The sequence below is a fragment of the Periplaneta americana genome, chromosome 3 (assembly GCF_040183065.1).
Source record: "Periplaneta americana isolate PAMFEO1 chromosome 3, P.americana_PAMFEO1_priV1, whole genome shotgun sequence".
Lineage (NCBI taxonomy): Eukaryota > Metazoa > Arthropoda > Insecta > Blattodea > Blattidae > Periplaneta > Periplaneta americana.
Genome location: NC_091119.1, coordinates 58,988,810 through 59,015,093, shown reverse-complemented (window position 1 = coordinate 59,015,093; position 26,284 = coordinate 58,988,810). Strand labels below are relative to the sequence as shown.

Sequence of the window (26,284 nt, the reverse complement as noted above, 5' to 3'; positions counted from 1 at the left end):
CGTCCTCCAGTGGCTTAAGGAGGGAAAGTTGGTGATCAACAAGCTCTCCCAACTAGGTCTAGTAGACCCATCGATCAACAGCAAGTGTGGTTCTCCAGACATTCTGGGGGTTGAGTATGAAGTAACCACCAAAACGTTAAAATATGGTTTTCATTTAAATCAGCTACAACTTGCCATTTAAAAATCTGTGTTTCAGTGGCTTACCATGACAATATCTTTGAAAAATATTGGAGTGCAAGAGGTCAAATGATTTTATTGTCAAACTCCTGGCATTAGAAAACAACAACAAAATAATACAATATATTATAAAATTATTTATCAAATTTGTTTAACATCTGCATACAATATATAGGCAAATGACTTCACTTCTCATAGGAGATTTGTTTTTCCATTTTCATCACTATCAAATCATCACATATTTTAATTGTTGATGGGATCAAAGACCATGCAACATTTCAACTGTCATTATTATGGAATTCTAGAGTCCATACATTACAGATAATGAAGGATTTATTATTTCATTGACCCAATTTATTTTTGAGTATATAATATTATGTGTACCTTTGGGGAGGCCAAGACATAGATGGGGGGATAATATTAAAATGGATTTGAGGGAGGTGGGATATGATGATAGAGACTGGATTAATCTTGCACAGGATAGGGACCAATGGCGGGCTTATGTGAGGGCGGCAATGAACCTTCGGATTCCTTAAAAGCCATTTGTAAGTAAGTAAATATTATGTGTACCTAGATTTATTCATTGTATGCTAATGGAGGTCATGGTTGGATCCAACCAATCGAAAAGAGTAATCTCATTGTCCCAACTCTTACATTAAATTATTATCAAGGAACTCTAACAATGGTCATTTCTCTTTCCGGCAGTAATTGCCTTCGTGTGATGAGGAAGGCAGTGCTGTCAACCCCTAACAGTTGAATGAAATTGAATTATGATATACAATATACACAATATATATATATATATACAATATACACAGTGAAACCTCTCCTTATGGACACCCCGAAGATACGGACAGATTTTTATGTCCCAACTGAAATAATATACAAATAATGATAAATCTAACTCTCGTTTACGGACACTCTTAGACACGGAGACGGACAGCTGTTTCACAGTCCTAAAGCTTTACCTCCTGACTGCGGAAGGAACTTGGATTTTAAGACCTACTGTGTTACAAAAATGGAAAAATTAGTTTTGAGAACTGTACAGAAATTCTTTAACATGAAGAAGACAATAAAGGTCTCGTAGGCTACCACTAGCTCAGCTGGCTACCCCTTGTTAGCTGGAAGCGGGTGGATAAACAAAATCATAAAATTTAACCAGTCTGATGGGTCCAAGGTTTGTGCGATTGTGAAATTGTATTCGACAAATGATAGGGTTATTAGGATTATTCTCTGCACTTCAATCTGTTGTTTTGTTTCGAGAGACATGGCACCTGAACGTGAAGGTTAAGCTGAAAACTGTAAATTACAGTACTGCATAACTGCGTGGCACAGTACTGTATTTTCCTTTTTTAGGTTTTATCTACTGTAGTTCAAAGTTGCAAAGAATTTACTGCAGTCAGTGTACTGTATTTAGAAATAAACTACAGTAATAAATTTCATTTAAAGTGTGAGGAATAGATAATGCATATTATAAATTTATTGTTAAATTGAGGGGCCTCCTTTCCAATAAAGGACACCTTCCAGATGCAGACAAATTGTTATGTCCCTTTGATGTCTATAAATGAGAGGTTTCACTGTGTGTGTGTGTGTGTGTGTGTGTGTGTGTGTGTATGTGTACATATATATATATATATATTTATTTATTACACGTGTATTGCATCATCCAGAGTCAAATGCCAAAGTAGGAAACAGTCTGTGCAGTTACTAACCAAGTAATGAGTGCATCCACAATGTTCAACAGAGAAACATGGATCTGTGGCAGCATGGCACCAACCATCAGCAGGTCCGTAGATACCTTCTTGCCCAATGTGTGGCTATTCACACCAAGTCCACGGCACACAAGCCCTAATATCACGTCTGGTAACACTGTTTTCTCGACGGGAAATTCACATCTGTGGCAAGAATATGAATAAGTTTCTCTGAATTAACAAATATTTTATATTTATAGGGAAGAATAATTAACAGCTTCTCTTAAAATTAAAATCAGACTTTAATACAGAAATTCAACTTACTATCACAATTCAAGGCATATTTACAATCTACACAGTGTGTCTCAAAGCAATACATGTACAAATAAATGAGGTGCTCAGTGCACAAAGAGCCAACCCACAAAATTTGCATATTGAGTTTATTGCTTTAAAGAGCTCCTCATATTGTTCTCTTCAAAGTGTAAATTGGCCTAATCATTCCCAATTTTTCCACGAGATTTCAGCACAAGTTTCGTTTGTGTTTCGCATTTCGCGTGCTGAGAAATGTGTTAATAATTATGTTTTAACATAATTTTTCTTTTAACTCTGCTTAGGCCTTGAAAGTATTAAAGTTGGACGAAAAGGAGGTTAAAAACGCAAAATTCCCATGCACTAGACTAGATGGCAGTTCGGAAGGCGGTTGGCTGCTATATGCGCCGTAGCATTTCTATTATGTGATGTCACAAGCTTGTACAGCAGAACCAATCGGAATCAGTTTGTAACAAGTCCTTCACGAGTTCGTTTGTTTACGTGTGAGTGTTTCAATATATTGAATAAGTAAAACTAACATTTACTGTGTGTATGTAAGATAAATAAATGGAAGAAGAGACTGTAAAAAGACAAGTATTGCACAGGCAGGCGAGGAAAATATTGTTTAAGGTGTATAATTATTTTAAAAATGTTGATGAGCAGAACGCTGCCAGCCATCTTGATGCTGGCTGCAACGTTACCAACGTGCAAGAAACGACTGCAGAAGCATGTGGTGTGGGACTGAGAACAGTGCAAAGAATTTTGTTAGTGAAGGAAAGAGTTTATGTTTGATGTCATGTTTATAGTAACCAACGGCTAAGGTCATTATTGTCTTTTGATAATTTAAATTCTCTCCTGCCTATTTGTATTGCATAAGCATGTGAAGTACAATGTGGCAATGTTGTACGCTGCCTTGCTCTCTCTATGTTTCTCTCGACGCAAATGCTAGCAGACTACCGCCTTCCGAATTGCCATCGACTCTAGACAATAATTATGCTACAATATATTCTATTCTTTCTCTCAAGAAAAGCACTGATGATGATGATATTTCTGCACTATGTAATACATACAGAAACATACAATAAATATTTCACAGCTTTATATTGGCTTTATCATCAGAGAAGGCAGAAAGAAAAACTTGTCTGTTCTGTCACTAACAGCTATTCTTCAGGACTCGTAACAGAGCCAACAGATATGTTCCCCTTTTCTTACTATCCTTTTTTTTTTCAGTAGGTTATTTTACGACGCTTTATCAACATCTTTGGTTATTTAGCATCTGAATGAGATGAAGGTGATAATGCCGGTGAAATGAGTCCGGGGTCCAGCACCGAAAGTTACCCAGCATTTGCTCATATTGGGTTGAGGGAAAACCCCGGAAAAAACCTCAACCAGGTAACTTGCCCCGACCGGGAATCGAACCCGGGCCACCTGGTTTCGCGGCAGACGCGCTGACTGTTACTCCACAGGTGTGGACACTCTTACTATCCTTGATGATAAGAGTCCCAATATAGTCCTGTAATGTTGGATGTTTTTATATTTACAACACGCATCAAGCTGAAAACTGTCTTGAATCATATGTATGTATATACGAAGTCTGTCCAAAAAGTATTGAGCCATTTTATATTTAGGGGCTGGAAAAGAAGAAAGCCTACCTACGACAATGGTGTAGATAAAATGTGTCCTATGCTGCCAATGTGTTAATATTTTCTAGAATACACTGATTGTAATTTTATGACCATACTTACACAAGCATTGCTTGTAGACATCTTGAAACATTAACAAATCTTGTTGCCAACTGATACACTCTCACTAATGGCGTTGTTTCAGTGATGGCTGGAAGAGGCAATGTCTCTGATTCTGTCGTATTTCTGTAAGAGTTCTGCAGCAAGAAAGGCAACATGTATCTCTCAAAGCCAAAACTCAAGTGAAGTGACAATGAATAACATCTCAGAAATTTGTCAATACATCAAAAGTTTCAAAAAGGAAAATTTTTCATATTAATACAACACATTCAAATCATTTACACGAAAGTGAAAGACATTGACGTTTATGTTTCTTGTTATGAAGCTGTGTCGAAAAATGTTTGTACAGGTAATATAATAGTGTTTTTTCAAGTTCATTTACATCAAATGTTTCTGGAAGATAAGATGAAAATTATACTATCATTTTTTTTTAATTTCACAGGAACAGTTTGATATCAATTGATTTTACTTTTAATGCATACAAACAGACAGTGATAGATTACATTCACAGCACGTGTAATGGATAATATGATGAAAGTGTCAGGAATGTGATCTAAACAGTGGACTTATTATGAACAAAGGGAACAATGAACTGTACTATGGCTGAGGTACAACTGCTTTCTATGACTTGTGACACAGAATAATTAATGAAAAAGGCTTAATCAAAGTTGAGAAAATGATAATCATTAAGAAATACTTATTTAAGCATTAGGTTTGCACAGGAAAGAGGTGTGTTAAGTTTCCTGCATACAGAGCAACAAAAATTGTTAATTTTCATCTTTAAAAATATAACATAAACTTTCTCCTGAAGCTAAAAATAAGCAAAGGCAGATTAAAAAAGGTCTCAAAAAATTTAAGAAGTGTCAAGAACAAACAAATTCTATATCCAGCAAAGAATTCATCATAAGGGAACTAAATTCTGCAATCCATGAGTTAAAAGATAACAAATCTCCTGGACCAGATAAAATACATGTTGAATTTCTGAAAGATCTCGGACAAAAGGGAAGAAATGCACAACTGAAATTCTTTATCCTATCATGGACTTCTACTGTACCTACAAAATGGAAAAAAAGCAATAATTATCCCTATTCTAAAAAAAAGACAAGACAGCTGATGACATAAATAATTACAGACCAATTTCTTTAACAAGTGTCATTGCAAAAACAGCAGAACGTATGATTTCAGCGAGGTTAAATTGGTTCTTAGAAAGTAATAACATACTAACAGCAGCACAAACAGGATTCAAACAACACCTATCTACAAAAGAAAATACAATTCAGCTATCCCAAGATGTCAAAGAATCTTTAAACAAAAATCAAGATACGCTATCAGTTTTTATTGATTTTTGAAAAAGTATACGATTCAATATGGAGGTATAATCTACTCGAAAAACTCACAAAACTAGGCATTCAAAACAACATGTTAAACTGGATCACTCACTTCCTTTCTCAGCGCTTCTGTGCTATAAAATACAATGACAGTACTTCCAAATTCCGACAAATAAAAATGGGGCTCCCACAAGACAAGGTGCAGTACTGAGTACAACCTTGTTTAACATTTACATCAATGATCTTCCCTAGGCTGTATCAAGCGCAGAAATAAAGACAGCTCTTTTTTGCAGACGACATGGTCACGTGGACATCTTCCCCACAAATATTCAAATCCAAAGCTTCAATGGAAAAGGCTCTGACCCTATTAGAAAAGTGGACTGACAACAATTTGATGGCCATAAATACTGATAAAACAACATTTCAAATATTTAGCTTGAAGAAAAAAATCCCTAAACTAAATCTACAGTTCAAGAAAACAAACCTGAGTCAAACATATGAAACGAAATATCTAGGGACAATTTTTGATTCAAAATTATCTTGGAGAAATCATATCGAAGCAGTAGTAAACAAATCAACGAAAAGACTTTCAATTTTAAAGAGATTAGCTGGAATAAAGTGGGGTAGTAATCGGCAGACTTTGAACACCACATACAAAATATTCATCAAGCCAATACTTCTCTACAATGTGGAGGTAATAATTACAACACATAATTTTAACCTGAATCGACTACAAGTATGCCATAATCAGGCCCTGTGACTAATAACTGGTGCAGCAAAATCAACTCCAATCACGGCAAAGCAAGCCTTAACCCAGAACCCTCCAATATGTATAACTCAAGAGAAGCAGGCACTAACACACCATGAAAAAATGCTAGGTTAACAACAAAATGGGAAAAAAGACTGTTACAACCAACCAAGATGAAAACACAAACAAGTTTCCTGTCGAAAGTCATGGAAATAAAAACAGAATTGAATCTCCCTAAATCTAAAGAAAACATTTTAACCATAGAAAACCCTCTAACCTTCGAACCAATTAATATTCAGCTAGATTTAGAAGAACCAGTTACAAAATCTGAAACTTCCAAACCTGTACTAAAAGCACTAGCATTAGAAGCTGTGAACAATAGATACCCACCAGAAGAATGGTTACATATCTACATAGATGGGTCTACTATTGATAACAACTCAGGATCAGGAATTACGTGTGCGTTATTCTCATTTTATCAACCAGCAGGATTCTATACAACAAATTTTGATGCGGAAATAACAGCTGTTCATATTTCACTCCAACACCTACTATACAGAATAGATAAATTTCAAAATGTTGTCATACTCTCTGATTCTGAACAAGCATTATACCCAATAAATTCATATACAATGATGTCAATCCAAATTAAAGAATGTCGCAACTTAAAAATTACAGAAAATAATTCAATTGCAATGGATACTGCATATTGCGGAATTGCTGGAAATGAAACTGCTGATTTTCTTGCCAAAAAAGGTTCCAATTTAATTCAGAATACAAATAAAAGCCTATCTTTTCAATCCATGAAAAGACTAATTAAAAACAAATATAAAATCAAGCAAAACCAAACACTATGTAACAAAGCCGAAGATAAAAAATGGAACATTTTAATAAAAAAAAACCAGAAATTATTCTAGAAATCCCATGTAAAACTGCAGTAGCAAAATTCAGACTGCTTACGGAACATGATTATTTGGCCAAACACTTGAATAAAATAGGAATTTACACGAATCCTAATTGTCTTCTATGCCACAAAGAAGAAGAAATGACTGAAGATCATCTACAAACCTGAGAAGTTCTATCTGTTGGATCCATCACAGAGAAATATTGGAGAGCAAGAACGCTAATGGCTTCATTGCCAAAGTCCAGCATTAGATAAAAACAACAACATTTGTTATCTTTATTTATGGAAAACCTTCAAGAAGGAGGTATGCAAAAGCAATATGCATATGTTGGAGGCTTTGGAAAATGATACCCGTAGTGTAATTCAGAAAATAACGCTAGTCAAATTGCAAAGAATGTCTCTGAATTTATTACTATGATCAGGATTGCCAGACGTCCTGGATTTCCCAGGATTGTTCTGGATTTTAATGGTGTGTTCTGGATTGAGTTATATTTGTTCCGGAATATAAAAGAAAGATGGGAAAATTACATTTCTTTGCTCATTTCGGTAAAATTATTTTAAAATTCTTAATTTTTTCAAGACCCTGTCCAATCTATTTTCAATGTCATTGTTATCACCGCCTGATGCCACCCTATCGGTTGTATTGACATAAAAATGATAATACCACAGTATGTATTAGGTATTATACAGTATCTTTATTCTTTACTCTCTTTGGAATTTGATTTATTATTGATAGGATTTAAACATATCATGCATTTTTTTTTGCATAGCTCAGCCCGTAATATGACTTCATCAATAATTAAGAGGAAATTTCATAAACAAGCAAAAATGTAACCAAAATTTAGACACTATAGAACTAGGTGAAATACATAAAACGAATAAAATCAGTTGTATTACATAATGAATTAATTCAAATGTACAGTCATGTTAAAGTATGCATTATCATCACTTGTCCTGCATTCCTGATGAGAGAATCTGGTAACCATGATTATGATATGAACCTTATTCAGATGCTGGGCATATTATTTTCAACAGCTTCTCAACAGCAGTATTATTACAGAATTGGAAAGGAACTATTAGTGTAAGAAAAGCCACAAAACAAGTCTACAGTGCTAATGTTGTCACTGCTTCCAAAAGAATACATTCGTGATACTCTGTTCCATCCTTATATAGAATCAACCTTACCTTCTTCTATTCTGATAATAATAATAATAATAATTATTATTATTATTTTTATTACATCCACATGTTATTAAATGATTCACGAAGAACTGCCAAATTTAATTGATAAATTTGAAGGATTTTATAAACGTGATAATTTCAAACAGAAGCAGTTATTTACATTAGGAAAGAAAGGTGTTTACGAAAACTAAGGAAGTGAAATTTGCTGATTTACCTCAAGAGGCTAAATTATTTATTTTCTTCAAAAATATGTTAATAATTATTGGTTTAACACTTCCTCCGACAATTTGCTGTGTGGAGAGATATTTCAGCATAATGAAGAGATTGAAAATGTAGACAAGGAACACTATCTCAGAAAATCGTTTAAATGGACTTCGTTTATTTAGTGTTGATAACAAAAGGGTGATGAAGCAAAGGAATTAATTTCTTGAAAAGGGATAAATGAGTTCAGCAGCCAAGCAAGGAGACTACAGCTGTTTAATGGAAATAATAGTAACATGTATGACAGCAAAACTATCCTTGCTTCATTTTCCTTAGTTTTCTTAATTTATTGTCTGATCAGTCTTCCCTAAGAATTAGTAAAAGGTACAGACCTTGTAATAATGTATCGTAAAAGTTGTCCCCCCCCTTTCACAAAAATAGTCTATGAAAGGAGGCTCTCCTAATGAACTTATGTGGACTTCAATGAAGCAATTCCCTAATATGGTTATGGATATTTTCTAAAATGAAATTTCGCCTTTGATTTTCATTATGAACACTGATTATTTTAAAAAACGTTTTATCCAAGAACTTAATAGTAGCCACTACACACGTCAACATTTTTGTTGAACTACTGTCACAGAATGTCTCTGCATACCAAATCACATTTTGCTCATTTTTTTTATTATTGTTAATTTCTTTCAGTGAGAACAACAAATAAAATAAAACCTCACTTCTATACACTGCAGCTTATACATATTAATATTGGTTGACATCTCAATTCAATTCTTGAGATGATTTTACAATAAATAAAATCACGTTCATGTCTCCACTACTATACACTTTTGAAATGGGTTCATTGGTTTGAGGAAACCTGTATAATACTGTATTTACCCACATAATATACACACTTTTTTTTTTCTTCGATTTTTATAACAAAAAACTAAGTAGGGTACATCCTTTATGCGAGGAAAAAATTTCAGTGTGAAAAAAAAAACCTATTCAAAAGTTTGGAGTTTGCAAACTTTTCTTGCGTTTATGTCAGCGTTGTAATTACGTATTTCATTGTGAATGCTTTCATTAAATAACATGGGTCCAAAGTCTTGCGTTTATGTTGCACTTGCATTTAATTTTCATTGTGAATGGGCCTTAACTCGAATAATTCGGTCGGTTCTTATCCATTGTCGAAACACAATTTTATCAACACAATGTCCTAAGAATACTGCGTTATTAATTGGAGAGTACCTATATTTTGTGCGTATAAAAAAAGAACCAATCATGATTGCAGTGGTACCATGCATTGTTGTTTGAAAACTTGAATTTAAACATAAGCAATGCATCCAATCTTACAACTTTCGATATTATTAAAACGATCATTGTTTAAAATGAGATGCATCTATTATGCGGGTAATTTTTTTTTTATTTTAACGCGAAAAATTGGGATGCGTCCATTATGTGGGGGTGTCCATTACGCGGGTAAATACGGTATTAGGAACTGACTGACTGCTTTTTCCTTCGAACTGAGATAATGAAACTATGGCATACCGGTAACTCTCTGATATTGTCAAAGAGGTCATCCAGGATACAATGAAGTGTTGCACATATCTTCTGCAGATCTTGTTTCCATCGTGCCACATGATTGGCTCCCAGTGAACCCCCACCACCAAGCAGAGGCAAGAATGCTACACAACGAGCAGTCCTCTTGCTTATGTTCACATCAACAGTGTCTATATACTGTAGCAGACACTTCTCCAAAATATTCTGTAATGCAATACTAATTTTACAAAAATGATTTAATGAGCATTATAAAGAGGATGTAATTACAATAAAAAACGTTTTGAACCTTTAGCTTACTTGTAAATGTGATCTCTATTGCTACAATTAACTTTCTATAATGTGTAATACTGAAATACTGTATCAATAAAATTATAAACACATATTGAGGTCTAATAATAAAGTATCTGACTTTACAAAGTAAACACTGAAATACTGAAACAATTGTCTTTAGAGACAATTAATATTAGGTACCCTCCACAAAACTGGCTTCATTTATACACCGATGGATCCTTGATCTCCAGAGAACAAGGTGCCAGTGCAGATGTTACGTGCTATCTCTTCTCACTTTATAGATCTCTTGGATATGGAACAACAAGTTTTGATGGTGAAATCATTGCAATAAGTGAATGTCTCAGGAATCTTCTATGCCACATCAATAAATTTAGGAATGCAGTTATATTGTCAGACTCCAAATCAGCTATTCTATCAATAGTCTCTAAACACACACCTAAAATGCTCTCTCAATTATTATCACTCAATAAAAGAATTGTATTCCAATGGATATCATCCCACTGTGGAATCCTGGGAAACGAGAATGCGGATGCTTTAGCAAAGAAGGGCAGCACTGCTACTTACAGACCTGTTACTAAATCTACGTATTACTCTGTGAAGAGATTTATTAAATCTACATACTTAGACTTCAACAAACAAAATTTGATAACTCAATCCCAAGGGAAAAAATGGAACTCTCTGCATCAAAATCCACAGTTAATTCCCGATTTACCACGAAAATCGTCTGTAGCTGCATTTAGATTGGCAACAGGCCATGATTGTTTGGCCAAACACCTGCATAGAATTGGAATATATCAGTCCCCTAACTGCCCATTGTGCAACTCAAACCAAGAAATGGATTCGGAACACCTCAAAATCTGTGCTTCAGTGGCTAGTCATGATAATATCTTTGAAAAATATTGGAGTGCGAAAGGTCAAATGACTTTACTGTCAAACGCCTGGCATTAGAAAACAACAACACAACAACATTTTTATGCCAACCAGAAGCAATATGAGGGCAGGTTAGCATGGAATGTGATCTTGGATTTTTTGTCACCAGACTGCACAGCACTTCAGTTGTTGCCATGCAGCCGTAATAGTTACACTTGCGCCTTGTGTTTGTTGCATTCATGTTTCGAGCAAAATTGACCAAACATGTGGAGAAAAAATTTGCATTCAATTTTTCAAAAGCTCGGTGAGGGACATCTGGAAAAGTAAACGAGCTTTTGGTAATGAAACTATGTGCATTACATAGATTAAATAATGGTTTTGCCGTTTCAAAGATGGCCGAACGTCAGTTGAGAGTGACGAATATTTTGGCAGGCCCTCAACCAGCAGAAATTCCAAAACAATAAAACTGAGAAGACGTGGAAATTAATGATGCAAAATCGGAGATACTGAAAGTGAAGAGGGAATTTCGTTTGGTTCAGACTCCACACTTGTGAACAGGAGAAAAGAAAATTGCCTGCAGGTTGTGCAGACATAATGGAAGTTGCCAACACTGATCCCTATTTCGCGGAAAAAATCATAATCAGAAATGAGGTCTAGACCTATAAATATGACCCGGACAAAGGCACAGTCATCTCACCAGTCCCTATAGTCAAAGAAGGCAGAGCAATCACAAAGCAATACGAAGGTCATGTTGAGAGTATTTTTGAGTGTAGTTCATCATAAGTATAAACAGAAGAGACAAACAGTCCATCACATATGAAATGCTATTTGACACAGAACACTACAACTCTGGCAGGCATCACCACAATGCTTTGAGCCATGCAATGCCCCTCGTTCAGAATTATTTCATGATACAAGACTTTCCAGACATGCTCCATGTGACTTGACCTTCCTAGGCCTAAGAAGCCACGAAGAAAGGATTTTAGGGCACAGAAGAAATCAAGACCAATGTGATGAAGCGAACTTTTTATGGCCTAAGATCAGATTTTTTTTATCAGATCTCGTATTATTAGTAGTATGTACTGTACATTCGAGGGTAAGTTCATAAATAAGTCGCAAAACGGAATAGGTACAATAGTACTCAGAATAACTGCCTAAAATTTATTTCACTTTTCAACATATTCACTCTGTATATTCAGACACTTATCCCATCTCTTTACAAGTCCTTCAAAGCCAACAGCAAAGAAGTCTTTTGTCTGTTGTCGCAGCCAACGAGTGACCTTTTGGGCTATGGCATTATCATTTTCAAAACAGTGGCCATCCAGATGATTTTTTAGAGATCTAAACAGATTAAAATCACTGTGGGCTAAGTCGGGACTGTATGGTGGATGTTCCAAGCATACACAATGAAATGTTCGCAACAGCTGTTGTGTTGGTCTGGTGGGCGGGCATTAATATCCAGAAGAATCACGCCCATTGTCAGGAGTCCAGGTCGTTTGTGGTAAATGGCCTGTTGCAGTTCCCGCAGAGAGGTGCAGTACGACGGGACATTCACAGCCTGACCGTGAGGCTGAAATTTGAGCCTTGCCTGTCTCAAAACACAGTCAGCATAACTTTGAGGGCTGATAGAATCATCATCTTGAACTTTTCTTGGATGGGAACGCAGAATGTTTTCATTCCATGGAGGATTGTTTGGATTCCAGTTGAATGTGGTGAACCCACGACTCTTCCTCTGTAACATTTCGCTGTATGAACTCCTCTCCTTCCTCAATGCACTGATTGAGGTGCTGTAAGGACAGGCCCATTCTGTTCATTTTGTGTTCTGCAGACAACTGGCGGGGGACCCACCATGCACAAACTTTACGAAACTTAAGGTGCTTATGCAGGATGTTGTAAGCAGTTCCATGTGAACAACCTACAGCATGGGCTACACCATTGATCGTCACACGCCGGTCATTACAAATAATGTGTTCCACATGCTGCACTGTGGCACCTCCGAAGGACGACCAGGCCACTCCCGATCTCTGATGCTTCGCTGTCCCTTGTTAAACTCTTAAATCCAATTGAACACACTTTCTGTGATAGACAGTTCTTATCATACACGGGACACATTTTGTGATGCACTTTTTCTGTAGATAGTTCTTTGGCCCACAAAAAGCACACAACCACATGCTGTTCTTCTCGTGTACACTCATGCAGCACACCCGCCATCTTGCACTGGCTGCTACTGACTGATCATGGGCCGCAGGATGCCATACAGCCTCTACTGTCTAGCATACATATGCTTCTATCTGCTGGCAAAATATGCGCGCGGAATTTAAAATTCTATTCAGTAAACCGACGTTTGCGACTTATTTATTGAATTGCCCTCATATAAACAATAAGAGAATACTGTTGCATATTAGTAATACAATGCACTTAACACTAACAATAAAATTTAAAACTTTTATGTTAAAGCAGCAGTAGTAGTAGTAGTAGTAGTAGTAGTAGTAGTAGTAGCAGCAGCAGCAATAATAATAATAATAATAATAATAATAATAATAATAATAATAATAATAATAATAATAATAATAATAATAATAATAATAACAACAACAACAACAAACACTATTCAAAGCAGAAGAAGCATGTTTATCATGAATGGTATTATGCCATTAAAATATTCTAAAGAAGAATATTGTATGTAAAATAATATAGTAAATAATAAAATACACTGTGATAAATAACAAAAGTAGTACCTACAAAAAAATTAGGGGAAGTCAGAAAAAATATCAGCTAAGATTGAGCAGTGGGGAAATTGGGAACTGAAGAAATGAGAGGGCCCTGGTTCAAATTCTGATTTAGGTTTTTACCAATGTTTTCCCTCACCAATTGAGGGTAACTTTCGGCATTGGAACTCGGACTCACTACGTCATCATTAATCCAAATGTCATTGTCATCTGTCATCATTACCATAGCCGAGGTCAAGTTCATCCCCATTAAAAATAAATAAATAAACAAATCAATCAATCAATAAATGTATAGGGAACTTGTGAGTAAACACTTTGATATACATATGCATGCATATATTCATTCACAATTTTTATTGTATAAATTAAGAAATTCTTATAATTTCGTTGCATACCTTCTGCTGTCCACATGATGGTCCATAATTAGACATCAAGATTTCTAAACACTCCAGGACTGAAAGTGGTGCCTGTCGAAGATACAACAACAACTTAACAAATTCTCAGTACAGCTCGTGTTTCAATCACAATACTTATGGAAATACAGAAAATACAGTATATTAAACATTAAGCAAGCGAGTTATGTGTTTTTTCTCATAGTCTTTAAATAGTACCTTACTTAAGAAACTTGTATGTCTACATGCTTCAGTAATCTTACAATAGTATTTATTGTAATACTAGTGTAGAAATGCATCCATTGCACATTTGAGTGTCAATGGTTGTAGCCCATGTTGGCCGAGGCTTGTATGACATGAGAACTGCAATGAGCCTTTATACATGTAGGTTACATGCTTTTTTATACTATCTTAATTTTAGAACATAAAAATGTATAGCAGAGAGAATGTTACAATATTTTGTTTAAAATCTCACGATGCTAGAAGATGCAAATCTACCAGCATTTGTTTCTTTGTTTGTTATCATGGTCAGATAACTATTTTATTTAGTACCTACTTGTTTTCGTTTCAAATTTGTTTGAAGATTGTTACCAATATCGCAAATTATTATTGATATTTATGAAAGTGAAGAAGAATTCACGGGTGCTCGTGTAAAGGCGGTTAAGTTTATTTGGCTAAACTGGAATAAGTACAGATTTGAACTATCCACAATTACTTTTCTCTTGTGTTAAAGGTGTTAAGTCATTCTTCCATCTATGATGCAGTTACAGTGCTCCATAATTTGTGACAAAGGGGTTTTGTTCAGTACCAAAGGAGAGAAGTTTACATACCTTGCAATTTGACTTAACCCCCTTTACATAAGCACCTGCAAATTGATTGGAAACTCCACCCGATATCGCTGAAACAGCAGTGTGTGTGAGAAACCAGTTGATATGACAGAAAATATCAATTGTTCATAGTTTGTCCAGGAATAAATAGGGTAGCTACGATTGCAGAAAATATTATGTTGGCATAATTCCTATGGTCTGTTTATTCAATGTTAAAATGTTTGCTAAATTTTAGTCATAATGTTGATATATTCAAGTACTTGTGATCAAGCTAATAAAATCTGTATAAACATGGTTAAAGTCACTTTCTCGTTAAAAATTGCCTATCTTAATTTCAAGTCATTCATGGAATAAGTACCTCTTTTGGTAAGATCTGTTGAAAGTTATCAATCACTTTTGGCACTACAAGTCCACTGACAGGTCTCTTTAACTCCGGCATACTATCTGACATCTGCAGTAGAATTTCTGTAAACAAACATTGAAATCAAATAACAAAATATCCTTTCAAAATTATATAAAGAAAAATAATTCAAGTAAAAGACTTTCTTACTGAGCACTTGATATGAAGTGTTAGTGAAAACTTTCTTGTTCTGATCATCTTCCCTGATCTTTAGACACTGTTCCATCCATGACACCACATATTCTCCAAATAAATCCACTGAACATTGCGGTAAAAATGTCTTCAGAAGAAGGAGGCCTTCATGCCTAAGAAAATACGCAAAATATGTAAACAAATTCATAACAATTAGCATTTGTCTCCACATCAGCTTGCCATACAGTTTAATGCTTAAAAGAATACTTTCGGTTATGGGACTACATTTACAAAATTCTGAATCCAAACTGAAATATTACACCAGACTTATTCATAAGACTTATTCATACAGTAAACCCTCATTAAGACGAATCTCAAAGAACTGAAAAATCGCCTGTTCGTATTAACGAATTTCATCTTATCCAAATTCTGATCAACTTTTGTTACAATGAATCCACTATCACACTTTCAGTTCAAAACATTTTCTCATGATTTGTAGTCAGTAATAATGAACCTGTGAACCTTTCTGAATACCGTATTAGAAGAATGTATCATCAATCCTTATGGTTTAGAAAAGTTTCCACATCTGGCCTCTTCCCATCTTTTCACAGGTTGGTGGAAGTTCCTCTTTCAGATACAGAGGTTATCCAGTTTATAAAAATAAAATTATCACTTTTATTACCATAATGAATTTCATTTAAATCACTTCCAACTCACTTATATTGCTCTCATATTGTTAAAACATTAAAGAACCTTCACTTGTCCATATTTTGCTGCAGGAATTTGCTTAATATTTTCTGATGAACCAGAAGCTGCAGCAGCATCAATTTATCATTGTTTTTTATTATGGTAGAAGGAGTAGAGTTTGGAATTTGAAAATGTTTTGCAGTTTGTTTTTTGTCATAGTACCATGAGATATTTAATTCAAAATTTTAATTTTCCTTTTGATATCTACAGATTTCTTCCTTCTTTACTCATGTTGTTGCTCATATTGAGGTGTTAACCTGAACACTGATCATGAGAAACAGTTAAATCACTGTAACACTCAAGGACACGTTTTGAGATAGGACACACAGAACACTTAAGCTACTACTCTGGTCCCCGTGAAAAATATAGTACCCTATACATATTATGCATGTTCCAATTGATATCTTGAAGGACATTTGAAGGCTTTACTATGAGAGCGAGCTAAGAGAATTCCCATGCAAGAAACTGTAAAAGGTTGTATATAAAAGTTATTTTATGTTCGTATTAAAGGAGAGAACAAAAATCTTACTGACCGAAAATTTGTTCGAAATTCGTATACTAAACTGAAATTAATTAGGGACTTTACTAAGAGATGGTAGTGTATTACGCACACTATTTAAAGGGTGTAATTGATGTTTTGTTATTTGAAGTGTTGTATCAATGAAGTAGTGTGTTGTGCCACTGAAGTTTTATAGTTTATAGTGGTAGTGCAAAGTATTTGAACAGTGAAATGTTTTTGAAGTGTTAGTGAAATCAGGATAGTGTTGGTGAAATGTGTCGTAGTTCCAGTGCAGTGACTGAGTTGACAGTAGAGTTGGGCAACACGATTCTTTTTCAGAAGTCGATTCCAACGATTCAATCACACATTACGAATCGATTCTAACGATTCGTTCACGATTCTTCTCAGTCTGCGATTCCAACTATTCTTTTGAATCGTCAACGAGTTCACGATTCTTCCCAGTCTGCGATTCCAACTATTCTTTTGAATCGTCGCAAGACACTTTCCTTTGCAAACCACGCGTAGAACAAAAACGTTCTACATCTCTCTCATAGATGGCATAAGAGGCGAGACATTGGATTGTCTCTTTCTCATTGGCTGGAACCATTCAGTATGAACTCCATTAGTCTACAAAATTACCCAAGATAATGTCTCTAAATTATAATTTATCAACTGAACCTTATTATGAAGTACATTTTTTGCATTACATCTCTATTTAACTATGCAAATTTCAGGTTTGTGTTCATTATTTTCCATACTTAACAAATGCAGTACATATTTTGATTTCACTCTCGCTCGGGAGCATTCGACACGGTTCGGAAATGTCCGTCGACAGGTTACATCAAACAACGAATAGAATCGTGGGTTACGATACCATGCCGATTCCTTCATATTCTTTTGAATGACGATTCGTTACGATTCTTTTGAACGACGATTCGTTACGATTCTTTTGAACGACGATTCGTTGATACCATGAATCGATTCTTACGATTCTTTATTATTAGTCGTTCGAATGAACGATTCGTTCACGAATCGATCCAACTCTAGTTGACAGTAAAATGAGTGTAGTGCTGAAAGGTACTTGTGCAGGTATAAACATAATATCATACTCGTGGGTTTTCGTCGAACTTAGGGTTAAGATACAAATTAGATATAGCCTACTTTAAATTTTATTTTAAGTGATTGTGCTTGATTTAATTTAGGATGCTCCTACGCATGCACATACCAAATAAAAAAATCCATTAAAATCACTGTATTTGAGCTGAGACCAGAAAATTGTTCATATTAAAGAGATGTTCCTTAAGTGAGTTTGTAAGAATGAGGGTTTACTGTACATAAGGAATTTAAAAGATTTTATTACTTATTATTTTTTTACTTCTCTAGTATGATGGTTGGTATCCAACTGATAATTACTCTATAACAGTGAAATCTGTACCTGACAAAAAATACATTATTCTAATATGTATTTATGCTCCAATTTCGAAAGTGAAATCCATTTTGCGATTTCACCTAAAGTTTTGGAAAAAAAATCGATTATGAGCAGTATGATCTTGGTGCAGCAGACTACATATATCACACGTGTTGCAAATCGTACAATGAAATATTCCTTATCTTAAATCATGACTTTAACAGTACTATAATATACAATTTTCAGACTACTAGCTATGACCACCAAGAAATGTTTCATAATTAATATTTAGGTCCACTCTCAATCACAAGACTAGGTACTTAATATGGCACATAATATTGATAAAAAGAACTAATCATGTATTCAATAACAAGAACTACAGTCTTAGATCTATATGATAAAGTTGCATAATTATAACAACAGAGAATATTAAAGAAAATGTTAATGAAGAAATTGATATGATTTCTTTCTAAATGAATTATTATTGAACATACAAACAAAATAAATAGGCCTCGACATTTCTTTTGGATCTGTAAAATAAAAGCAAGGAATATCTTTGTCAATTCTCCAGAAGATCTGCGCTAAAGGAGGAAAAATTATTATTATTTTTTTTTTTTGCTTCACTGGTTTCTGTGACATGTATATTGTGGTAAACACGTGGTTTTAATTAGCAGCCACTTAATAATTTCAACATAAAAATCGTAACCTGCATGTTCTAATGCACTGTTGTAGCCTCCCTCATTCCACTTGTAACCAATGTAATATGTGAGAGGTCCAGCACGAATTACTAGGGAAATGGTTAATTTCCCTAGTATTGCGTCCATACAGTATGGAACTCACCTGTCACCTTATCAGCCTTGAGAGGAGAAGTATAGACCAGGGTATCTAGTAGGTGGGGGGAGTTGTGGGGACTGATCAGAGGTTGTGTATATCATTATGAATGGAAACGTTGTCCTGAATTGAAAGGCAATAATATTTCTATACATAATATTGTTATAAGCAAATTAACTTTTAATTACATAACTCCAATAGATTCTATGAGATTCCTCACTAATATTAACAGCATCAAAATGACAATAGAAGAAAAAGCACTGATTCAATATGAAAAACTTATCAGATTACCAGGAACATCAAAATGACAATAGAAGAAAAAGCACTGATTCAATATGAAAAACTTATCAGATTACCAGGAAACAATTGGCATTCATACAGTCCTCTCTGTAGATTGAAAACTCAAAAAAGTTCCATATCCATGGTTCAAGACTTAAAACAGAAAATCAATATCCCGAATTTAAAAGAAAACTTACAAATTAAACCAAACCCTTTAACTCTATTAAATATAGAATATAATCTAAATTTAACAGAAGAAATACTGAAATCAGAAGTAAACACTGAAATAATGAAACAATTGTCTTTAGAGACAATTAATATTAGGTACCCTCCACAAAACTGGCTTCATTTATACACCGACGGATCCTTGATCTCCAGAGAACAAGGTGCAGGTGCAGGTGTTACGTGCTGTCTCTTCTTCTCACTTTATAGATCTCTTGGATATGGAACAACAAGTTTTGATGGACAAATCGTTGCAATAAGTGAAAGCCTCCGGAATCTTCTATGCCATATCAATAAATTTAAGAATGTAGTTATATTGTCAGACTCCAAAGCAGCTATTCTATCAATAGTCTCTAAACACACACCTTCATCTCAAACAGCAGAAATAACTAAAATGCTCTCTCAATAAAAGAATTGTATTCCAATGGATACCATCCCATTGTGGAATCCTGGGAAACGAGAATGTGGATGCACTAGCAAAGAAGGGCAGCACTGCTATTTACAGACCTGTTACTAAATCTACATATTACTCAGTGAAAAGATTTATTAAATCTACATACTTAGACTTCAACAAACAAAATTTGATAACACAATCTCAAGGGAAAAAATGGAACTCTCTGCATCATAATCCACAGTTAATTCCCGATTTACCACGAAAATCGTCTGTAGCTGCATTTAGATTGGCAACAGGCCATGATTGTTTGGCCAAACACCTGCATTGAATCGGAATATATCAGTCCCCTAACTGCCCATTGTGCAACTCAAACCAAGAAATGGATACGGAACACCTCAAAATCTGTGCTTCAGTGGCTGGCCATGATAATATCTTTGAAAAATATTGGAGTGCAAGAGGTCAAATGACTTTACTGTCAAACGCCTGGCATTAGAAAGCAACAACAACTTTTAATTACATCATAGATTTGCCGGAAAATCGAACTTCAACAAATTTATGAATATATCGGAAGCAATATTGCAATTAAGGGTTACATCATAGCTTAAATCCCTATTGTGTCTGAATGCTTGGAACCAGGGATGTCAAGGTTACCTACTGATGGCTGTGGCACGCCTCGTTCTACAGTGGCTCGCTACTACCCCAACAGTGCACTACTTGGTCTGAAACTGAAGTAACTACGTATTCAGTATTTGTACTTTTACAACAATGGCTTGTGCATGAGGTGTTATTAAATATTTTTATCCTGACTGGAAAAGCTGTTCTATGTGAGAATTTTGGTACAAAAATGAAGTTTTTGCTATGTAATAAAATACAAGTAAATAAATATAATATAAAGAAACATTATGACCAAGACCAAAATTTATATGCACTAAAAATGACTGATTACTTGAGAGAGTATTTTAGTTATTTCTGCTGTTTGAGATGAAGGTGTGTGTCTAGAGACTATTGATAGAATAACTGCTTTGGAATCTGACAATATAACTGCATTTTTAAATTGATTGGTGTGGCATAGAAGATTCCTGAGACTTTAACTTATTGCAATGATTTCTCCATCAAAACTTGTTGTTCCATATCCAAGAGATCTATAAAGTGAGAAGAGACAGCACGTAACACCTGCACCTGCACCTTGTTCCTTGGAGATCAAGGATCCGTCGGTGTATAAATGAAGCCAGTTTTGTGGAGGGTACCTAATATTAATTGTCTCTAAAGACAATTGTTTCAATATTTCAGTGTTTACTTCTGAATTCAGTATTTCTTCTATTAAATTTAGATTATACTCTATATTTAATAGAGTTAAAGGGTTTGGTTTAATTTGGAAATTTTCTTTTAAATTCAGGATGTTGATTTTCTGTTTTAATTCTTGAACCAGGATATGGCAATTTTTTGAGTTTTTAATCTACAGAGAGAACTGTATGAATGCCAATTGTTTCCTGGTAATCTGATAAGTTTTTCATATTGAATCAGTGCTTTTTCTTCTATTGTCATTTTGATGCTGTTAATATTAGTGAGGAATCTCATAGAATCTGTTGGAGTTGTTTTGAGTCCACCAGTAATGAGCCTGAGAGCTTGGTTTTGAACACGTTCTATTTCGTTTATAAAAGGGTAATTAAAATTTCTCCGCAGTACGTCAGCACTAGCTGTATAAACATTTTGCACGTAGTGTTCAAAGTATTTCTAAAGCATTCCCAATTCTATCCTGCTAGTCTTTTCAGAAGGGAGAATCTTTTACGAGCTTTTTCAGAAATATATTTCAACTGGTGGTCAATGTTACTTATGTCTCGCCCACTATAGAGACATAGGCCAATTTTACAAATATTTAGTATAACTTAGTGCTTTCTTTGACAGGTTAAGTTTGGTTAGTTTAGGTTTTTGTTATGGCCTACCTTGCATATACGATTATAGCGCAAAGTGAAATATTCGTTCAGTGGGCGTTGGATACTCTACATTGACCAGAAATCCTTATAAATTCAACGATTTTAACTTCCAAAATCACCGGAACTACTTCTGCGTTAGTTTCACCCAGATTCGTACATGCGAGGTGCATAAGCTCAAGTTGTCACGCTTTTTTTTCTGACAGCTATAATTCGTAGTAAGTTTCTGAATTAAAATAAACCAAATATTTACGTTGTAAAAAATCAAATACCTTGTTGTTGACGTGTTTAGTTTATTGTTGATATATGCCACAATGGGTTGTATTGCGTTGGGAGCCTGTAACATAAAACGTAAAAAGCTAAAATAAAGAGCAGTTCACATGTGATGGGGGGAGGGAGAGCATTTAAATAAATGTGTTAAAGCTTATAACGTATGGGTAATATCATAGTTCACGTGTAAACGGGTAATATCATAGTTCACGTGTAAACAATGTACCGGTACGGTATTACCTTATTTAAGAATGCTTGCTGTTCGGTACAAGTTTTCAAAAAATTGTACAAAAGCGAATTGTGACAATTGGAATGAACAATAGTCTCAAACAAGCTTAACATTTCATCCATGGTCATTGCCAGTTGCTACAAACCACTAAACATATCTAGAAACACGTGTTTACATCACTTTCGTGCCTTTCGTGCGTTATAAAGTAAAACCAATGTAGCCAACTACATTTTACGAACAGCCACTACACCCTTACAAAAAAAACTCACTAAATATGTCAAGCCACGGCCGACTTGATGCTCGCTTTGCGAAGGGACATCAAATCGGCCGTGTACTGTAACTATTTCGGCTATTCAATTGTTTGTTGTAGCAACGTCGGCTTTTTAGATTGTTGTAACTTTTGATTTCATTAAAGCTGTCTTTTAGTGAATACGACGACACGTCTTCTCTCTTTGCATTCCCTACAAAGAAGATCGACTGCAACGTGTTATGTGAAGACTCCAGTTCTACCAGGTAAGTTGGAAAACTTGAAGGAAGCAATGAGAGGAAACAGAGTGGATGTAATAGGAATATCAGAAGTGAGGTGGGAAAATAGTGGTGAGTTGACGAGTGATGAATAGGGCTCGGAAGTTGATAAAATATCATATTTTTTCATTGACATCACAGAAAATGCAGGATACAATATTAAACTGGTTTCACTTCAACACGAACCAATACAGCTTACTTTTATATTGCGGTTATTTACATTTTTTGGTCTTTATTGTTTACTGGTCTTTTTTTTAGGAAATGTTCTACTTTTTCTTGCATTACTCTCCTTCTCTTCTTTTAAACGAACATTTTTTTACTAAGTAATTGTAGTCTACATTACAGAATCTACTGCAGATTGCGTCATGCAGGAATTTGCCTTATGGTTGCTTAATTCATAATCACAAGCTTGCCCCCATTCAACGCAACAGTACAGATACTGCAGCCGCAGTATTTCATGTTTGCACTTACCATCTCTGTGATGCAGTGAATATCATTTTGATTACTTACAATTACACAGATAGGCTAAATTGTCGTATATTTTAATACCCTCAAAATGAATCAACAAGAAGTACACAAACATTACATGACATTAATGATCGACCTGCTATCTCCTTTGAAGTATTTATGTTACACAGTTCACCAAACGAATTAATTTTGTCCATTTGCAACTACTTAATTTGTTGTTGCTCAAATCAATGAACGTATTTCTGCCACCTATTAGCAGGGTTCATTCTTGTTGAATAATAAGATTATCTAATCATTCCGGCAAACCTGGAAATATCCTTGTTTCTTCAAATATCCATCTATTTCGAAGGTATTCTTGCACTTTTCCCTCTGTCTCTAGAATCATGTAGGCCTACTAGGTAAAAATCGTTTACTTCAAAGTGTTTAATACAGACAACTGAATGCTTCTTGGCATGAAGACATTTTTTGGAAGACGAGTAGATTCTAGCCACATAACTTATCCTTTTCAATTGGAAATTTGAAAACAGTAACATAACACTCACTTATAGCACTCTGGTAATTGCTGGTACACATGGGCACACAACATTTAGAAGCATTTGTAAATAATAGAATATCAATAAATTAATGTCATGTTTAATAAAAGTCCTTTATTTCAGTTCCCTGAATTAATTTTTGTTTGAGTTTATACCTATATTAGAAGTAGGCCTAACCGTTACTTAGTGTTTCATCTTTTCTGATTCCTTTACAGACTTTACTTTTATGATTCACGTATTGTTAATAGTTTGGTGACGTACATGCTGTCTTGCTACTGTCCGTCAGAGTGGGTATCTCACACTGTCGTCAAAATGGGGGAAATCACATGACACTTACTTAACAGGGGCCCTTTTCTTTAAGTTATTTTAAACAGTTGTATATTACTACATAAACTTCCAATTCCGTACAGCAAATATTTGCAGAGAAGAGCCTCACAGCTTAGCCATTAGCCCTTGCAGAGGGGACAGGAGAAATGAGTGGGGCAAACTGGGATGCGACATAACCATTCGGCTGGACAGTAGCCTACCTATTTATCCTCTTCATAGTTAGCAATCAGTGTATTATGAAGATTTCAACTCAGAATTACACTGTCTTTAAGGTCAACATAAATCAACTACACGCAAGGGGCCAAAGCCCATGATGGTACACGCTGCCACCCAGACCTCGAGCAGCGACCACTTGTTTGAACCCAGCAGCCAGTATGCCGAGTGGGAGGAGAACGTCATGGAGCAGGGACGGAGGAAGCTGGTGAAGCTAGAGTGTCATCTTTATCACTTCTTATACCAATACGAAGGTACAGTAATTGTTCAAATTCTAAACTAGTGGCTCTTTCAGCCATGCACAAGCAGAATCCGTTGATACCCAGAGTAGCACTACCAGCTAGTTGGTCGCCATTGTTATTCCACTTCAAAATGCTTGGGATAGTAGCATTTAAAGTAAAACTCAATTTAGATCAGTGTCAACTGCCCTTAAAATTTAAAATATTTGATTCTGATTTAGGCTACATTCATTCCCTATACAAATGCATGTGGCAAATAGCGTGCGCTGTAATAAAAATGGCTGATTTGTTGGCATTTCCAGCGCTAAGGATTGCGGTACTTTGGATATCGATGCACTCTGTGCACAAGTTCAGGAGCCTTGAATTCTTATTGGTAGCGAATAGGGCAGTTATCCAGTGGTGTCATTCAGCCAGTTCACACCAGTCGCCAGATTCACTTGTTGAATTTGTCGCAATTCCTAGAACCTGTTCTGAGATGTTTGAAGTTAAAACAAATTAAGTTCTTGACAGAAAGGAAGGTCATTCCATGGTAACTGACGTAACATTTGGAGAACATTTCCGTATATCTTTTCTATCTATTGGGAGCATAATGAAGCCTGTCCAAAATTGAAGTTGATGCTTTGATAAAGGAACATTTACTGAATTAATTGGTAGTGGAAGTAAAAGAAATATGTGTAATTTTCTGAAAAGATATATGTAATTTCTTTTGGTAACTGACGTAACACCAAAAGGACAATGATTATATAAATGGTGAAGAAAACTTGAAAATTCTCTGAAGTTATGAATTTAATAAAAACACCAATTTTTATTTTGACTTAAGAGATGTGTACGATATGATACATAATAATTATAACAAACAAAATTGATAACATTCTTAGAAAAAAAAATCTTTCCTGGTAACTGACGTCACACAAAATGGTAACTGACGTAACAGCTCCAATCCTAAGAGTTATATGATACATCATAATAGCTTCAGTTGCTCATACAGTGACAAACAATTAAATAAATCCCTTGAATGAATACAGTCCTCTATTATTCACTGGAAATGGTGGATCTAAGTGGCCCAGGACTTGCTCTTGGGTATACCAAACATTATCTTCAGTTTTTGGCCACACATACCCTCCTACACACTTATGCATTACACTCACTTTGACTTCCTTTTGACTTTGTTCCATATGCTTGTTTATTTCAGTAATGATGCCTGGATATTTTTTTCCCTCATATTGTACAGCTACGTAATTCCCAATCTCAAACTCTTGTATCGTGCTTGCAGTTAAGATTTTTTTTTTACAGTGAAGATTTTTTTCCATCATTGCTGAATCTGGCTGATCAAACATAGCTACCTCTGTGAATGAGACACTGATATTATCCATAAAGGGACTGATTGCACTGACAGCAACTACCTGGGGATTAGATGCCCTAACATAATGTATCTTGTGGAGATTTGGAATGGGCTTTGGTTGTGCTGCATTCCATTTTTCAGACAAGATTGTTCTGTCATATGACATATCATCTGATGATAAAAATAAAACGTTGATATTTGGACAAGCATGTTTTGCACATTCATAGAATTCCTTGGCAGAACTGATGACTACGTTTCCCTGCAAAACTCGGCGCCATACTGCTTGTTTAACAGTCCCACCGATGCCATCAATGGGACCCTTTCCGTGTGCTGTTGCAAAGAAACTCCAG

The 26,284-nt window shown here is 35.1% G+C and overlaps 1 protein-coding gene across 1 annotated transcript in view; it reads right to left on the bottom strand.

Moving 5' to 3' along the window:
• The window catches only part of LOC138696051 (proline-, glutamic acid- and leucine-rich protein 1-like), a 35,928-nt gene extending 13,406 nt beyond the window's left edge, over positions 1–22,522 (bottom strand). The window contains exons 1-8 of the mRNA XM_069820556.1: positions 22,299–22,522; positions 22,061–22,125; positions 15,496–15,650; positions 15,304–15,410; positions 14,122–14,193; positions 9,825–10,040; positions 3,923–4,056; positions 1,890–2,072 (exon numbers count right to left, since the gene is read on the bottom strand). Of these exons, the coding sequence (XP_069676657.1) occupies positions 1,890–2,072; positions 3,923–4,056; positions 9,825–10,040; positions 14,122–14,193; positions 15,304–15,410; positions 15,496–15,650; positions 22,061–22,125; positions 22,299–22,415 (1,049 nt within the window). The 5' untranslated portion in view covers positions 22,416–22,522. The remainder of the gene's footprint in view (positions 1–1,889; positions 2,073–3,922; positions 4,057–9,824; positions 10,041–14,121; positions 14,194–15,303; positions 15,411–15,495; positions 15,651–22,060; positions 22,126–22,298) is intronic.
• Positions 22,523–26,284: the final 3,762 nt, after the last annotated feature.